The sequence below is a fragment of the Canis aureus genome, chromosome 26, assembly GCF_053574225.1.
Source record: "Canis aureus isolate CA01 chromosome 26, VMU_Caureus_v.1.0, whole genome shotgun sequence".
Classification (NCBI taxonomy): domain Eukaryota; kingdom Metazoa; phylum Chordata; class Mammalia; order Carnivora; family Canidae; genus Canis; species Canis aureus.
In genome coordinates this window covers 27,680,460-27,696,988 of record NC_135636.1, presented here as the reverse complement: position 1 = coordinate 27,696,988, position 16,529 = coordinate 27,680,460, and the positions used below count along the sequence as shown (strand labels likewise).

At 51.8% G+C, this 16,529-nt stretch overlaps 1 protein-coding gene across 13 annotated transcripts in view; it reads right to left on the bottom strand.

Annotated features, from left to right (window-relative positions):
* Window positions 1-16,529, bottom strand: part of EFCAB8 (EF-hand calcium binding domain 8) — a 75,150-nt gene that overhangs the window by 33,953 nt on the left and 24,668 nt on the right. For all 13 annotated transcript variants that reach the window (XM_077872716.1, XM_077872705.1, XM_077872715.1 and 10 more), the window contains 8 exons: window positions 15,095-15,230; window positions 11,856-11,961; window positions 11,550-11,634; window positions 10,491-10,615; window positions 7,988-8,061; window positions 5,457-5,587; window positions 616-683; window positions 123-274 (listed from right to left, as the gene is read on the bottom strand). In XM_077872716.1, the coding sequence (XP_077728842.1) occupies window positions 123-274; window positions 616-683; window positions 5,457-5,587; window positions 7,988-8,061; window positions 10,491-10,615; window positions 11,550-11,634; window positions 11,856-11,961; window positions 15,095-15,230 (877 nt within the window). The remainder of the gene's footprint in view (window positions 1-122; window positions 275-615; window positions 684-5,456; window positions 5,588-7,987; window positions 8,062-10,490; window positions 10,616-11,549; window positions 11,635-11,855; window positions 11,962-15,094; window positions 15,231-16,529) is intronic.

Here is a 16,529-nt window from a genome sequence, read left to right as displayed (position 1 = left end):
TACAGGCTGCTGCCAACACCAGCGCCTGGCTTGGCCGAACTGCATTATTACCCCGGGGCCAGCGCCTCTGCCGGGAACAGGAGCCAGTGGGAGTGGGAGAGCCCGGCTCCAGAGAGCAGCACCTTGTCCTTGGAGATGCTGAGGAGGATGCTGCTGTTCTTGCTGTTCACGAGGATGTGCGTCACGGAAGTCTGATGCCCCTTCATCATCCACACAGGCTTTTTTGAGAAGAAGGGGTTCCACAGGCGGATGAGGGGGTCATAGCCACCGGTCACTGAGGTCAAAAGATGGGTGTCAACCACTAGGGGGTGGGTGCTGGGACCTTCTCCTAGGACCGGGCCTTGAGCCCCAAGCAAGTGTGGCAGGTGGGGAGTTAGGGTTCTAACCTGCCCCTTTGCTGCTCCTTCCCCCACAGCCTATACCATCATGCCAAGCAGAGCCCATGTCACCACACTGCCCCAGGCACCTACCTATGGGCAGGGACCAGAGTGGCAGGAGCGGAGCCCGGACAGAGGCTGGATACTGCAGGGCCCCCTCCTCAGCTCTATTCATCCCCATGACCCTGGCAGCCTTCACCTTCTGCAGCGGCTTCTGCAGAATATGAAGATCGCTTACCCACTAAGTTCTTGTCTGGGCAGTAATCGAAGCAAAGAATCCCTTTTCTTAAGTTCAGCACTGAAAACCTACAACAACAAAGGGGTCGGGCTGGAGGCTGGGATGGAGGGCCACAGGGAAGCCTGCGAGGCTGGAGTGAGAGGAGCTGGAGTCAGGGCCACAGGGAGGCCAGGGAGAAGCCATTACGTTTCCACTCAGGGAGAGAAGCAGCACCCAAGCAGGGCAGCCGGAGAAGGGTCAGGGCTGAGCACCAGAGGCAGGGCGGCCGCCATGGAGCTCAGCCCAAAACCAGAAGCCCATGGAGGAGATGCCCACCTCTCCCCTGTAGGTGAGAGCACCCCCAAAGCAGCAGCAACTCCTGACAACTATAATACATCTGCCTCATCCCAAGGGTGCTCTTAATCCTCACTTCAACCATACTGAGATATGCGTCCTCCTACCTATGATACGAACTTTTTAAAAAGAAGGGCCAGAGGAGGGGAAGTTCCCAGGTGCTGTGCCCCTGGCTGTTCTGTGCTGGTTTCTGTGCTGGGTGCTGTCTCGTGCATCACCTGGACTCCTCCCATAACCCTAGAGAGTGTCATCAGCCCTATGCCACAGTGAGAATACGGAAAGCAGAAAGGCATGGGGCATCTAGATTCAGACCCAGGGTGGGCATGGCAGGAAGAGGCAGGGGGCTCAGTCACCAGTGGTCCAGGAAAAGAATAGGTGCATCCTTTCCATCTGGAAGGAATAGGTACATCCAAATGGGGCTCAGAAGGGCCAGGGTGACCCAGGCAGGGGTTTTAGGAAGGTCAGGCCTAAGAGTACTGGAAGCTCTGTGCCTTTGCACATGCTGTTCCCTCTTATCCATACATCCTGACCTGTCAGCTCCTTCTACTCAAATTTACCCTTCAAAACTCAACTCAGAGGCCCTCATTGTAGGGTTCCCCAGCCCTCTAATGCAGTATGCCCTCCACTGAATTGCCCCTGAACTGGCTCCTCTGCCACTCCCTGGGGGCCTAACCTGGTTGCCTGGGGTCATCCTGGAGGCTCCCTCGCCAGCATTCCCATTATCCAGCTAAGCCCAACCCTCATTGCCCTTGTCCCACCAGGGCCCTGGCCTTTGCTCAGGTCAGGCCCCCTTCATGTCTGCATCAGCCTCCCAGCAGGTCTCTCAACCTCCAGTCACGCTCCCACTGCAAATCTGCTCTCCCTTCCATAACAAGAAGGATTCCTCGAAAAACTGAAACTTCAAGAGGAACACATCAAACACATGTATTTCATTTATTGTCAAACTAGATACATCTCCTTCCATGCATCTATGCACAGAGAAATCTTCTGGAAGAATGGTCACCAAAATGTCACTAGGAATTACTTCAGGCTGATTCACTCACTCATGCAACAAAGATTTCCTGGCATCTACACCCTTCCAGATTACCAGGGGCATAAATGAGATGTCCCTGCCTTCATGGAGTTTTCCTTCCAGAGAGAAACAGCAGGAACAAGTAAATAAACAGAGAGAAAAGGAGACGGACATTTACAGATTGTGGCAGGTCCTGCAGGGAAATAAACAGGTTGCTTTGACAGGGTCGCTTTAGGGGACCAGTATGCAGATGGCTGCTGTGCAGAGAAGGGACCAGAAGGTCAGAGGGAAGAAGGCCATGGCAAGCAGTTCAGGTGGCTTTGACTTGGTGGTGGGGGCAGAAATAAGAGAAGAGGGGGAAAGCAGGGGACATGCTATAAGTCAGTCCACACACCCAGCACAGGTTTCCTACAACTCCACCCTGCTCCTCTGCTCAGATTCACTGCTGGCTGCAAGCGCCTGAAAATTTAGCTCGGGCTGGCTGCCAGGGAGCTAAGCTCTCAGGCCCACAGTGCCTTGGAGGCTGAGTCTGACTCTAGAGGCAGAGTTTGGGGTGACAATGCCAGACCCCACCCATGGAGGCTGAGCTGAGAAGTCCTGGCCTGGCACTAGAGGGCAGCAAGCAGTCAGTGGTGCCAGCTGGCAAGTGTACTGCGTGCAGACAACCCCAAGGGCATGCATGCTTGCATGTGTATAAATACATTCTCCAACCTGTCCCCCAAATGCATCTCAAATCCCTCCATCTCCACCCCACTGGCTGATTCCAGGCCATCAGCATAGGTGGCCTGAATTGTTACAATGGCGTCATCACTGGGGTCCCCCGTCTCAGCACCTGACCACTCCACTTGCAGCCGAACAGCCAGAAGGATGCTCCTGCACATCAGACCATGCCATTCCTGTACTCCAAACCTAAAGACTTGTTTATATCTCTTACAACATAATTATAAAAAAATATGCTTGAGTCAACCGGGGGAAGATTAACTTGGACTCAGTACTAGTGACATTAAAGTATTATAGTATTTTCTCTACTTCTCTGTGTTTAAAATTTTAGTAATGAGAATGTTTAAAAAGTAAAAACAAATAAGAAACAAGGGCATACCAGGCAGGAAGGAACAATTCAAAGGCCCTGGGGCAGGAGCGTGCCCAAACCACAAGGTGGCTGACCAGTGTGGCTGGAGTAGGAAGGTAGAAGAGGTGAGATGAGGAGAGCAGCAGGGACAGATAATGGAGACCCTCATGGCCAGGAGGAGGTGATCCTGTGATAACCACCTGCCACTGAGACCCAATACATAAATAAAACAAGAAGCTCAATGAAACACATATCACAGACGTGAGGTATCAAAGTCAAAGACATGAGCCCTGCTGCAAATCAACTCCAAGTAAAATCGCAGCACACAGCCTCACCCAAGGCACAGAAGCCAAGGCTGAAGCTCCCTCACTGCATCAGGCCTTCACTGGGGCCCCCTCCAACCAGCAACTGGTGCCAGGGCTTGGCAGGGGGATGTGTGCAGAGCACTCTGGGTAACCATGAGGCTCCCCGATTCAAACCTTTGCTCTAACACAGGCACTTCCTCCCCCCACCCCACCCCCGAGTCTCAAGTTTCCGATCTGTAAAACGAGGAGTTGGAATGAATTAGCCCTATCGTCCCAGGATTGAATTTCCCTCTGGAAAACAACCAGGGCAGGAAGGAACAGACAGAGACAGGGCCAAAATGGCCTCAGTCGTCCTGCTGTGTCTCATTCAGCTGCTCCCCCAACACAGGCATCCAATCTCCTGCTGCTCTCCAGAGAAGACGGGGTGCAGCTCACGGTTCAACCTGCCCAGGAACAAAATGTCACAGACCCAAAGGGCCCAGGGGGTAAAGACCTGCCTCAGGAGGAAAACAGGAAAACAGCAAAGGCAAGGGGGGGGCGGGAATCCCTCAGGAGAAAATATCTACTGTGAAATGCACAGTGAAAGATACACATAAGAGGCACCCGGGTGGCTCAGTCGTTAAGCATCAGACTCTTGATTTCAGCTCAGATCATGATCTTGGGGTCATGAGATTGAGCCTTGCATTGATGTGGAACCTGCTTAAGCTTCTCTCTCTCCCTTTCCCTCTGCCCTTGCCCATCCTCTCTCTCTAAAACAAATAAATAAATCAAAATAATTTTGTTTTCTTTAAAGATTTTATGACAGAGAGAGAGAGAGAAGGGGTGGGGGGAGGAGAGAGAGAGACAGAGAGCACACAAGAGACAGCAAGCACACCAGCAGGGTGAGCAACAGAGCAAGAGGGAGAAGCAGGCTCTCAGCTGAGCAGGGCTCCATCCCAAGACCCTGTGGATCATGATCCGAGCCAAAGGCAGATGTTTAACCGATGACAGAGCCACCCAGGTGCCCCAAAAAATTTAAAAATAACTTTTAAAAAGGTACACATGAAAATGATAGAAGTAAGACACTTGAGAACAGAGTGAGACAGTGGGGATTGGGCAAGAAGGCTTGAGCTTTATTTATGTTTTATTTTTTACAGAGTCAACCCATGTACATGGACTTACTAGTGTGACTAATCACTGACAAGTAAGGAAGGAGGGAGGGAGGGAAGACAGATGGAAGGAAGAAGGGAGGGAAGGAGGACAGATTGAAGGAAGGAAGGAGGAACAGAAGGAAGGGAGGGAGGCAAGAAAGGAAGGAGAGAGGGAAGGAGGGATGGAAGGAAAGGGAGGGAAGGGAGGGAAGCAAGGAGGAAAGATGGAAAAAAATCCATCTTGTGGTAGAGGAACTCGGAATAAAGGAAAGAGATTAGAACCATCTCCAAAGAGTAAATGCTGCCAATTATTGACCATATACCACAAACAGCAGTCACTCAAGTAAGCCCTGGGATAAGGGAAAGAAACACTGCTATCACCCCCTTCTACAGACGAGGACATTGAGGGGCACAGACATAAAGCAACTTACATTCATTCCTCCATCCAGAAAATACTTTTCTGACTGCCTGCTTTACACTATGTGCCAGCTTCTGTGCTGAGTTTTACTTACGTATGTATTGGTAGATAAAAGAGGCTTGTTATATTTTTGCTGCTGGTGGTGATGATTAAAACCAGACTCTGTAAAAGTTCTTGTCACAGGAAAAGAAAATGTAACTGTGTGCGGATGGTTGTTAACTATTATTGTGGTGATTATTTCCCAATATATACAAATACCAACCAAATCATTATATAGCACATCTGAAACTAATACAATGTTATATGTCAATTATATCTTAATTTAAAAAAAGAAAAAGACTGCAGAGCCCAGGTGTGAACCACCATACCACACTGTTGGCCCACAGGACAACTGCTGCTTCCTCGGACCCACCGAGATCCACAGGATGCTGCTGTCCTGGAGGTGGGCCCACTCTCAGCAGGGGTGGCCACATGTGGCTCAGATGAAGCCAGAGCCTCCGTCACTGTACCATCACATCCCCCCTCTCCTAAATGCTCCCCCTCCCAACTCAGCCCAGAGAGAGGTGCTCCTTACTTGGGGCTCTCTGGGGCTTTAGATGGCAATGCTATTAGCACCAGAGAGGACTTCTCAATGGCCGAACAGGAGGCCACTGTGTTCAGCTGAGGAATGAACTTGACCTGTTGGCACCAGTTGGGATGGAGAGCCTAGAAAGAGAGTGGCAGCGGTAGAGGCTGGCAAGGCCAGGAGGTCAGCATGTCTAATGCTCTCTAGTGATCACAGTTCTAACACAGCGACATGCCCCCCCACTCCCGGTCCCAGCCCAGTCCTGACCCATCACTTGTCAGTGAGATAGGTGAAAAGCGCCAAGTCTGCTAGCATGTGAACTCTTGTTTATAAGTTAGAGGACAGGCAAGGTCAGGCCCATGTGACATCACTGCCTGTCACCCCATCCCACACAGGAGAAAGGATGGATTGGAGTCAGCCGGGGCCACAGTCCCTCTTATCCACAGGGAGCCCCACCATGGGGGAGCAGGTGCTTCCCTGCCCACTGCTGCCCACTGTGCTTCAGGACCTGATGTGTGAATGTGTTCTGGTACAACTTGAGCAACAAAAGGCTGAGGCCCAGCAATAAAGGAGGTGGCCTGACTGCATAGGCTCTCAATTCTCTAGCTCCGGCTCTGCGGTTTAGCCCTGTGCTTGGCCTCCCAATCCAGGGAGTCTCCTTTTCAAGACAAGCGTGGAGGAGGTTGTTAGGCACTGAGCTAGATTTTGCATGCACTGCCTCACCGAGGGTCTATCACAGTGAAGACACCGAATCCAGGGCACCTAACAGAACATGGGACATGTACCTGGGGTGGAAAACCAAGCCCAAGATGAGATTCCTACAGAAGATGGAAAAGAAGGTACTCATACACTATGTGCCAGCTTCTATGCTTCTGTACCCGAGAGGGTCCCAGGGAGACCCTAAGTGCCCGTCCTTAGGAGCTGCCACTCCCATGAGGGTGACCAGACAAGGAAGCAATAGGTGGACGATACAAAGTTGGGAGGTTGGTAAGCTGTGATAGTGTGATTTACAGTAAGGAATATATATATATTTGGTCTTCATGCCCATTTCTGGCACAGAGCTCCTAAAACCCTTGAAATTTCCTAGTGATGAGACAAAGGTATCTTAATATTCATAACAAACTCTTTTGACCACACTTGAGTTGACATTAATGAGGTGACTTTTGGAAAGTCCCTGAGGATGAGGACTGGTTGCCAGGGGAACCGACCATGAGATTGGAGGGTTCGACCTTTCAGTCCCACCCTCCTGACCCGGGAGAGAAGAGGAGCTAGACATTGAATTGACTGCCAATGGACAATGATTTAATCAGCCGTTCCTATGTAATGCCACTCCTAAAAACCCAAAAGGACAGAGTGCAGAGAGCCTCAGGCTGGTGAACATGTGGAGGGGCGAGCCCTGTACCCAGAGAGGGCAGGGAAGCTCTGTCCCCACTTCCCCATACCTTGCCCTACACATCTCTTCCATCTGGCTGTTCTGAGTTGTTTCCTTTTATAATAAACCAGCGATCTCGTGAGTAAAACATTTCCCTGAGTTCTGTGAGCCACTCTACCAAGTTAATCAAACCCAAAGAGAGGCTCATGCAAACCTCTGATCTATGACCAATGGGTCAGAAGCCCAGGTGACATCCTGAACGTGTGACTGGCCTGCGAGGCAGAAGGGCAGTCTTGTGGGACACCCCTCAACCTGTAGGCTCTGATGCTATCTCCAGGTAGACAGTGTCAGAACTGAGCTGAATTGGAGGTCACCCAGCTGAAGTCCAAGAACTGCATGGTGGTATGGGAAAAGCACTTGGGTATTAGTGTCAGAATCCTAGAAGCACTGCTGCGTGGAGGGACACAGGCCTGGTCCAGGCTGGCTGCTGAGGGCCCCGGAGGAAGCAGAGAAAGGGGGGTGCAGGGACCCAGAGAAGAGCACAGCAGCTGAAGGATAGACTGTAACAAGGCCTTGAGGTGGGAAAGGCTTGGCGTGTTCAGAGAGACCAGCAAGGTCACTTGCATTCTGCGGTGGTGCAAATACGAAGAAGCAAAATGGGCAACAGGCCAGGGGTCGGATCACTTCACATCCTGATGGTCACAGTAAGCACTTGAGATCCTGTTTGAACACAATGAGAAGCTACTGGGGCGGCAGTGGTGAGGGGTGGAGGGTGCGGTTGAGCAAAGGAGTAACAAGGCTGGTTCTAGCTCATGATTCCTCTGGCTGCTGAATGGAGGGAGAGAAGCACTGCATGGAAAAGGGAAGTGCAGAACCAGCCACAAGGGACAACCCACTGCAGCTATCCAGGAAACAGAGAGGTGGAGTCTGCCAGGACCAGGCTGGAGCAACCGAGGTGGGGAGAGAGACAAGCCATGCCAAGGATATCTATGTTCTCTGTAGAGAGAGCCACAGGATCCAACAGCTGCCTCCCTCCCTCACAGTGACCAAGCCCCATGTCCTAAGACTGAACCCAGGGGGCAAATCCTTTTTCTGTATTGATTTTTGAAGGGTGTGTGTATGTCCACATAACTACCATGGTAAGGGGCCAAGCAAAGATACAACTTACCTTTAGCCAATAACTCCTGTACAAAGGAGACTTCTCATTTAGAAGCTTCCGTGTAGAAACTTTGGTCCAGTGATCTGATAGGAGAGAAGACCAAGGTCCACCCTGCCTTTGCCAGGCAGCAAAACCCCAGAGGACACCTTGAGTTGGTTTGCAGCTCCTGTATGTCTCAAAAGTCTTTTCCATTCAAATGCTCGTTCAAGCTTCACCGTGTTCTGGTGGGTTGAGTGGGGGGAACTTGACACCCAGAACACAGACCCAGGCAGATAAGCACTGCTGCCCAGAGCTCCTCTGCCAGTGTGCACAAAGCTGGTCCCGTATCTCGGGCTCCTCACTCTCCCCTGTGTACTGTGATCTACACAAGTTGATTCTCATTTAAGGAGCTCCAACTCTACTAGAGTGGAGAACAAACTGAGACCCTAGGCTCTATTTGTTCTCAAAAGGATCATCTGGAAGTTTACTATCACACTTCAAAACATACGTCCCACCTTGTCCAGCAAACACACGTTCCAAGAGAAGCATCCAGCAAGCATGCCTGGAACAACCGCCCTAAGCACCTAAGAAACCACTCATGGCCAACGGACAGGCCCAGGATCCTCCAAGGAAAGGCCCCCGGTGCAAGCGGGAAGGGTTGAAATGGACAGAGCCAGCAGTGACAGGGACAAGTATAGGTCAACCTGCAGAGCGGGCTTAAAGAGGTTGATCAGGACTGAGACAGTCTGGGCTCAAGTCTTAGAAACTCCCAGGTAAAATGGAATAAAGAAACAGGGGCCTGGGGGCTTGTGACAAGCATTTCACTGCTGCAAACTCACCAGCCCCACCTTGTAGGGGCAGGAAGAAGCTTGGAAAGGAAGCCCCAAGGGGTGGAATGTTGCTGAAGTGGGGCAGGCTCTGTGGGTGCAGGAGGGAGGAAGCTTAGCCGGGCTGCCTGCAGGCAGGTTTGCCTGTCTGCTTCTCCCATGAGGCTGGTTGAGCCCCGGGAGGTCAGAGGAGGTAGTCACTGTGTCCTTACTGCATGCCTTACCCTGCAGGCTCTCCTTCCACCCTATAGAAAAGCCATGAATTGAGGATGCTCATCCTTGTTTAATAAGGGAACTGAGGTACAGAGAGGTTAAGCAACTGGCTTCAGGTCACACAGAGCTGGTCTGTCCAGCTCCTCCTAAGTCAGCACACTGATGGCCCCCTTGGTGTGTATCGCAGCCTTCAGGCAGCATGTGGCATGGAAGGACTCCCATCCTACACTCCAGCTTCCTTTGTACCTGCTCCAATCTCCTGTCTAACACTCAGCTCCAAGACCACCACCACCTCCCATGCCAATTCCCAGGGCGGTGCAGCATGACCACAGCCAGGCAGCCAACCTGGTTGGGTCAGGGCAAGCACCAGGGGCAGAGGCTGATGAGGCAGGAATGTACCGGGTGCCAGCCCACTGCTGTGTCCGGGGCTGGATCCATATTCCATCTGGCCAGTCGGGGGGAATGTTGCCCTGTCAAGCTTGGCAGGAGGTATCACCAAGGCCTGGGAACCCCTGGAGAGTGTCCTGCTCAGAAACTCTGACTGGAAGTCAAAGGGGCTGCTCTGGCGTCCTGGATAGAAGGGGAGTCAGTGTCCCCATGGGCTGGGTCCCCTGGTAGCCCAGGGCCTCCTCGAGATGGATGTGATGCAACCTAGAGGACTGACAGTATACACCAAAGTCTCGGTTCTAGATGCGGTCCAGCTCAGCCAAGGCCCCGAGAGCCCCAGGCCCCAGAGCTGGGATCTAGGGCCCTTGGCAGAGCAGCCCCGAACAGTACCCTGGGGTACAGCCCAGCGAGGAGCTAAGGTTCAGACTCTGGGGCAGACTGCCTGCTTCATCAGGCGGCTTACCCTGTGGGGCCTATGCAAGTGCTTCACCTCCTAAAGTACCCTTCCTCTCCTCTTAATGGGCTGTAACAGCAGCAGCTCCCTCCTGGCCATGGGTGGGGGTGATGTGCCCAAAGCACTCAGCACACAAGTGTTCCAGAAATGTCACTGTGCTTATGCATGTTTATATCCACGTTGAACCAGCCTCTCCCTTGGGCCTCACGGAGCACTCCCACCCACGCGCACAAAGGCAGTGCCCCCTCCCCACAAGGAGAGCAGAACCCTCCTCACCACCATGGAAATAGATAGTGCTGTCATCCCAAGACCCAGAGTGGGTGAGCGACTTCCCCAGGATCACACAGCTGGCACAAATTCTTTCTTGCTGGAATGGAGTGGGCCCTGAAGCCTCTCCCCTCCTCACCCTCACCCTCAACCATGTCACCTCTCACCTTCAGAGAGCTTGCCTTTTTCCTGAGCCCCCTCTGGCTCCTCTGTAACCTTACCACCCCCCGTCCCCCAGGCCACTCTAAGCTGAGCATATGGGTAAACTGCTGCCTGGGCTTCTGAAGAGGCCAGGGGCTCCTGCACTGAGAGACAGGAGAAAGAAGTGCTCCTGGGCCCAGAGCCATCTCCTCCCCCTCCCCCAGTTCCCCAGCATCTTAGCTACCCCATTTGGAGGTCCTGGGAAGGATTCGAGGGTTGAACAGCCCGTGGGTCACATTGTCAGAGGTGAAGACAATGACATTGCCTTTGGTGTCCCCGTAGCAGAATACACCTCTGTGATAGTCGGACCTGAGGGAAGGGGAGACAGAGAGGCCAGCTTGGGTGCACCAGCTACAACCCTCCACGCTCCCAGTCTCCAACAACCTTCCTCCACCCGGGAGCCAGAGCAGTTCCCGCACAACTTTCCAGCCTTGCCCTCACCAACTGACAAACATGGGCCTAAACACCCTGATCCAGATCATCGGGGAACCAGGTCCAAAAGCAATCATGAATTTTTTTTAAACCAAAACATGGGCAGCCCCGGTGGCACAGCGGTTTAGCGCCGCCTGCAGCCCAGGGTGTGATCCTGGAGACCCTGGATAGAGTCCCACGTCAGGCTCCCTGCATGGAGCCTGCTTCTCCCTCTGCCTGTGTCTCTGTCTCTGTCTCTCTCTCTCTGTGTCTATGAATAAATAAAATCTTTTTAAAAATTAAAAAATAAATAAGCCAAAACAAATGGGAGCAGCTGGTGGCTCAGTGGTTGAGCTCTGCCTTCGGCTCAGGTCATGACCTGGGGATCCTAGGATTGAGTCCTGCATAGGGCTCCCCATGGGGAGCCTGCTTCTCCCTTTGCCTATGTCTCTGCCTCTCTCTCTGCCTCTCATGAATAAATAAATAAAATATTTTTAAAAATAAATAAGTAAATAAAACCAAAACAAATGAAACCCTGGTCTTCCAGATGCTCATTATCAACTCACCCTTACCGATGGATGTGCTATTCCCAGAGTCCTTGGCCCTGGAGGGACAAGTTTCTGCCAGGATTTGATGGCTGACTTGGTCAGGTCATGGGAGAGAGAGGGACCAATGACCAAGTGACCTCCTAGGAGAGTCAGTTTGGTAAAGAGGACATAGGCACACTGGGTGGGAACCCTTCCTGGGCTGTTTCCAAAGAGTCTTTCTGGGAGTCCCAACGCTGCTGGGTGATGTGGCTGCCAAGACTGTACCAATCTCCCCTGAGACTCACCAATAGTCCATGGTCAGGACACAGCTGTCCAGATCAATGAAGGTGAAGGCCCGGGCACAATTATGGTTGGTAATATCAAAGAACTCTGGGGAAGAGACAGAAAGGGAGGCATCCATGGAACCCAAGCCCATGTCCCAAGTCTTGGGGGTCTCTGGTGACAACATGCAGCATCTGCTTCCCAGCTGCAGTACCCCCAGAGGACTCTAACCCATGCCCGTAGTTGGCTTGGTGACAGGTCTCTCTCCAAGTGCAAGTACGTGCCCTCCAATGGCCAAGAGCAGGCCTAGGGAGCTGTCAAGGACTCACCTATTTTCTGGTCAGTTGATGCAATCGCAATCAGGTTCATGTTATGGAGACACACCATATCAGTGACCCACATCTGCTGGTTATAGGGCTGATGGATCTGGTTAAGCTGGCCAGAGGAAAGGCAGAGGAGATCTGGGCCAGAGAGGCTTGGCGAGCAGAACACACCAGGATCCCATGAACCCTCTCCTGCCACCCAAGGGCCTGGAGCCAGCCATAAACCTGGTATGGAGCCCAGCGCCCCTTCCAACTACCAATGGGGCCTTGGGTAAGTTCCCTAACCTGAGTCTCAGTTTCCACATCTGTAAAATGGGCTTAAACAACACTCATCCTTACAAACCCTTTTTAGAGCCATATGACAAAGTTTTAAGTATTTTTTAACGTTTATTTTTATTTTTTTAAGATTTTATTTATTTATTCATAGACAGAGAGAGAGAGAGAGGCAGAGGGAGAAGCAGGTTCCACGCAGGGAGCCCGACGTGGGACTCGATTCTGGGTCTCCAGGATCACACCCCAGGCTGCAGGCAGCGCCAAACCACTGCGCCACCAGGGCTGCAGTATTTAAATTTTTAAATACTTAAAAATTTTAAGTATTTTTTAAAAGATTTTAGTTACTTATTTGAGAGAGAGAAGACAAGTGGGGGAGGGGGTTGCAGAGGGAGAAGCAGGCTCCCCTCTGGGCATGGAGCCAACCCCAACATAGGGTTCAGTTCCAGGACCCTCAGATCATGACCTGAGCTGAAGTGAGGGGCTTAACCAACTAAGCCACCTAGGTGCCCCACTCATCAAAGATTTAAATGTGCATGGCTTATGATCCCAGGATCTATTTCCAAGCCATATCTATGGATGTGTTCACACATACTCACAAAGAAGTGTGTGTGAGGACGGGGCCTGCCACACTGCTAGGATAGCAACAGGACATGGACTGACTGCAAAGGAGAGCTGATATAAATCCACACCACAGATCTCCACCCAGACATTACATATGAGGGAGGTGTGCACCTGCCATAGAGAATAGTCACCAGGATCTATCATTAAATAAAAAAATGCAGCACTATCATGTGTATATTTTAAAAGAGGGGGTGGGAGATGTACATACAGGCTAACCATGGGAAAGCACCCCAAAACTGGTCATAGCAGTTGTCTCTCAGGATAGAATTAGGGTCTGGGCAATGGACTTTCCATTGTCCCTCTGTGGGTCTGAATCTTTCCCCCACCCTAGTTTTATTGAGATATAAGGGACATATAACATTGTATTTGTTTTTGTTTTGTCTGAATCTTGTCTACCATCTGCAGGTGTCGCCTGGTTCAAGTGGCTTGAACAAGAAATCGTCCCGCCAGGTTGTGAGGTGCCTTTCCGTGCTCACATAACAGCCATGCAGACAGAATTGGAGCAGCACTCCAGGTGGGGGAGGCCACACAGAGACGCCTGTCAGCAGTAGCGGGCTTGGGGGAAAGAGGAAGCCAAGGAAACAGGAGGCCAGCCCAACAGGCTCAGGGTCAGAGAGGACGAGAGCTGAGGTAGGGTTGGCCAGCTAAGGAACTTGTAGTTTACTCCCCAAATTAGGCCACGGACTCCGAACTGAAGAAAGCAGAGAAGAGTACAGTGTGACACAGAAAGGAAGGGGACCTTTAGGGCAGCTCCTCCAGATGGGTGTGCAGAGGCAGGAGCAGGAAGTGGACCTTTCCATCACAACTCAGAGACACCAAGAACATAGAGGCCTGTGCTGGTGGCTGTGCAGTGAAGACAATGGGCCTCTAACCCACACACAAGAGAGGGGGTGGTAAGGCCACTGCCTCCATGTTCCTCTGAGAAGCCCAGAGCCCCAAGGAGTTCTAGTGATTTGTCCAAGGTCGCACAGCTGGGAAACGAAGCCCAGCCCCTCTTCCCCCAGATTCCAGGGTTTTCCATCTGCATGCAGTGGGTGCTCACGGAAGGTGCTTGCTAGATCGCTCCTGCCAACAACCACTTGCCCAAGGAGCCCCTCAAGGAGGAATGCTGGGCCGTCCAGGAAGCCTCCCTCTGTCCTCAACTCTCTCAGACTTGGCCTCTGAGGGGCACCAAGGTGACCGAGTAGCAGCCACAACCAGGAGTTCAGGCTATAATGTGCCCCCTCAATACCAAAAGAAATGCACAGAGAAAAAGAGGGTGAAACCAGAAACCCTAGCCTCGGGACCTCAGGTGTGAGTCTGCCTTGGTCCTGGCTACCAAGTCCACCCATGAGAGTCACTGGGCCTCCACGGACCTGAGTTGTCTCCCTAGGCAACTGAAAAGGGACCAACCAGAGCCGTCTGGCCCCCTGGGATACAGATCCCGCCCCACCCCCCCACCCCCCCCCCTCCAATGCATCTACAAAACACTGCTGTTTCACAGGCTTATGAAAGCCTTCCTCCTGCTGGCAGCCTTCTCAGTAAGCCTTCCTTCTCGGGGGAGCTGTGCCTTCATTTTTTGGACAATTCTGGACTAGCCTGGCAACACTAAGTACACAGCCAGCTTTCCTGAACATTTTCTCACTTACTGCTTTTGGTCAGGAAGTGACCGCACAAAGACAATGATGATGTCAGCTTGAATTTGTCTGGTACTTGCTGTGAGCCTTACCCTACTCTGACTGCCATATGGGCATTGTTATGTCATTAAATCCTCCCAACAGCCTGAGGGGGTTACATGACCCCATTTGATAGATGAGGAAACTGAGGCATGGAGGGCTATATACTAACTATCCAAGGTCACAGAGCTGGAAGGTGGCACAGTTTCTAAGATGGGCTCCAGAGCCCACACTCACAACTGCTGTGATTTCCTGCCCGGTACCAGGGAAGGATTCAAATCAGTGGTGCTTGGTGATGGAGCCGTTGTGGCAGGAAAAGGTCAGGGAACTGATCTCTAACCCAGAAACCTTGGTGGGTGATGACCTGGGGCCCAGGAGAGGGAAGCCTGGCGGCCAGGGAGGGCTCCAGTGACATTCTATTTGGACAAAATGGGTATAAGGTGTCTCTGTTAGACATCGAAGTAGAATGCAACTTTGAGATGTCATCCTGCTTACAGAAGAGAACTGTAAGGGTCTCCGTCCCACAGTGAAGCCAGAATCCTGGCCTCAGAAGCAGTGACTGCACATGCGGGGTGCTTAGACCAGGAACCCCAAGAATAAGCACACTTTGGATCCGGGTCACCTTCACTATTTGGGTACAAAGGCAAAGGTGCTCCGACCACCCCATATGTGCTCCACAGGTGGGGCCCCCCTCACCCTAAAGGAGTTAAGCAGCGAGAAGGATTCAGACCAGATCTGCAAGATCCCGTCCTTGGTGACAGTCAGAAGGTGCCCCATCTTCTTGAACCGCTGAGTTAAGAACTGCACCTTCACAATCTCGCATCCATGGTTCCTGAGGAAGGGGACAGGAGAGAGAAGGATTCAAACGAATCCGGAATGAGGAGCACAGAGGAGGAAAGACAAAGCAAGCAAGGGGGGCTCCACTAGCAAGCACACGATGCATGACTCTGCCAAGCAGTTTTCTACCATTAGCAGCTGTGGCCGAAAGAAAGCTCCCCCAGTAGGCCGCTGGTATGAGATAGGGTTCCACAGCCATGGGCTTCTCCCATCACACAGCCAGTACACTTCCTCGTGATGGGATGGGGTCAGAGGAGGCAGGGAATGGAGGTCTTTTGCAAACCTTCTTTTAAGTTCTTCTTACAGAAGGTGGTGACTGGAGGGGTGGCTTGCAACTGAAAACTTCATGATAACAGTTTCTGACAACTCGGAGAAGGGAGTATAATGCAAGCATGAGATAAAAGTGGACAAGGGGCAATGTATCCAACAGAGAGCCCCATGTACCTGCCTCCTCATCAACAAGGCCATGCCCTGAGCATAGGAAACGGCTCCTGTGGCCTTCCCAGCAAGCTACAGTGATGCATTCCAGTGGTTTCTTTCCTGCTCCAAGTTGGCTAAGCTGGCTGGCTGGCTACTACAGGGCAGCACCATTTTGATTTCTGGACACAGCATGGCACATGCTCCCCCACCTGATGTTCCCACACCTTCAGGCCCCACCAGGGCCAGTAGTGTTACCTCACTTCACAGGGACCCAGGGAGAAGCATTTGCCTGGAGTTCTGTCCATAAACTAGAACCTAGGCACTTCGATCCCTACTCCAACCAGAACCTTTTCCAAATGTCACTGTGGACACTGTGTGACCTGTGGCTGAAGGCTAACCCACATCACTGTGAAATTCTACCTCGAAACAGTCTCAGCAGAAGAGAGGGTGACAGTATGTCTGAACATGGCTCCTCTCTCTACCCTCCCTCCCCTCTCCCACTGCCACCTCTCAAGTCAGGGCCACAGGTCTGAGGGGTGAAAGGTGAAAGCCATGAAAAGTGAGAGGAGCCCTCGGGAGGTGTTATCCCAGAAGGCCAGCGCCTCCACCTGCTGGACTGCAGCAGATCCCGGAGAGGGTCGTTCAATGATCTTGGCCCAGGATCAGGAAAGGGAAGCCAACTTTTAAGATGACCCTTTCATGAAGGTAATTGAGTATTATTTGGCTATTTTCTCTGCCAAGCTGGAAATGCTCTCCGGGTTTGAAGGTTGAACAAATAAAAAGGACAAGAAAGGAACAGGCTTCTTGACATTTTTGGTTCTGGCTCTTTAAGCACCCTTGGAAATCTAAATGTTCCAAGGAAATAATAGAAAGA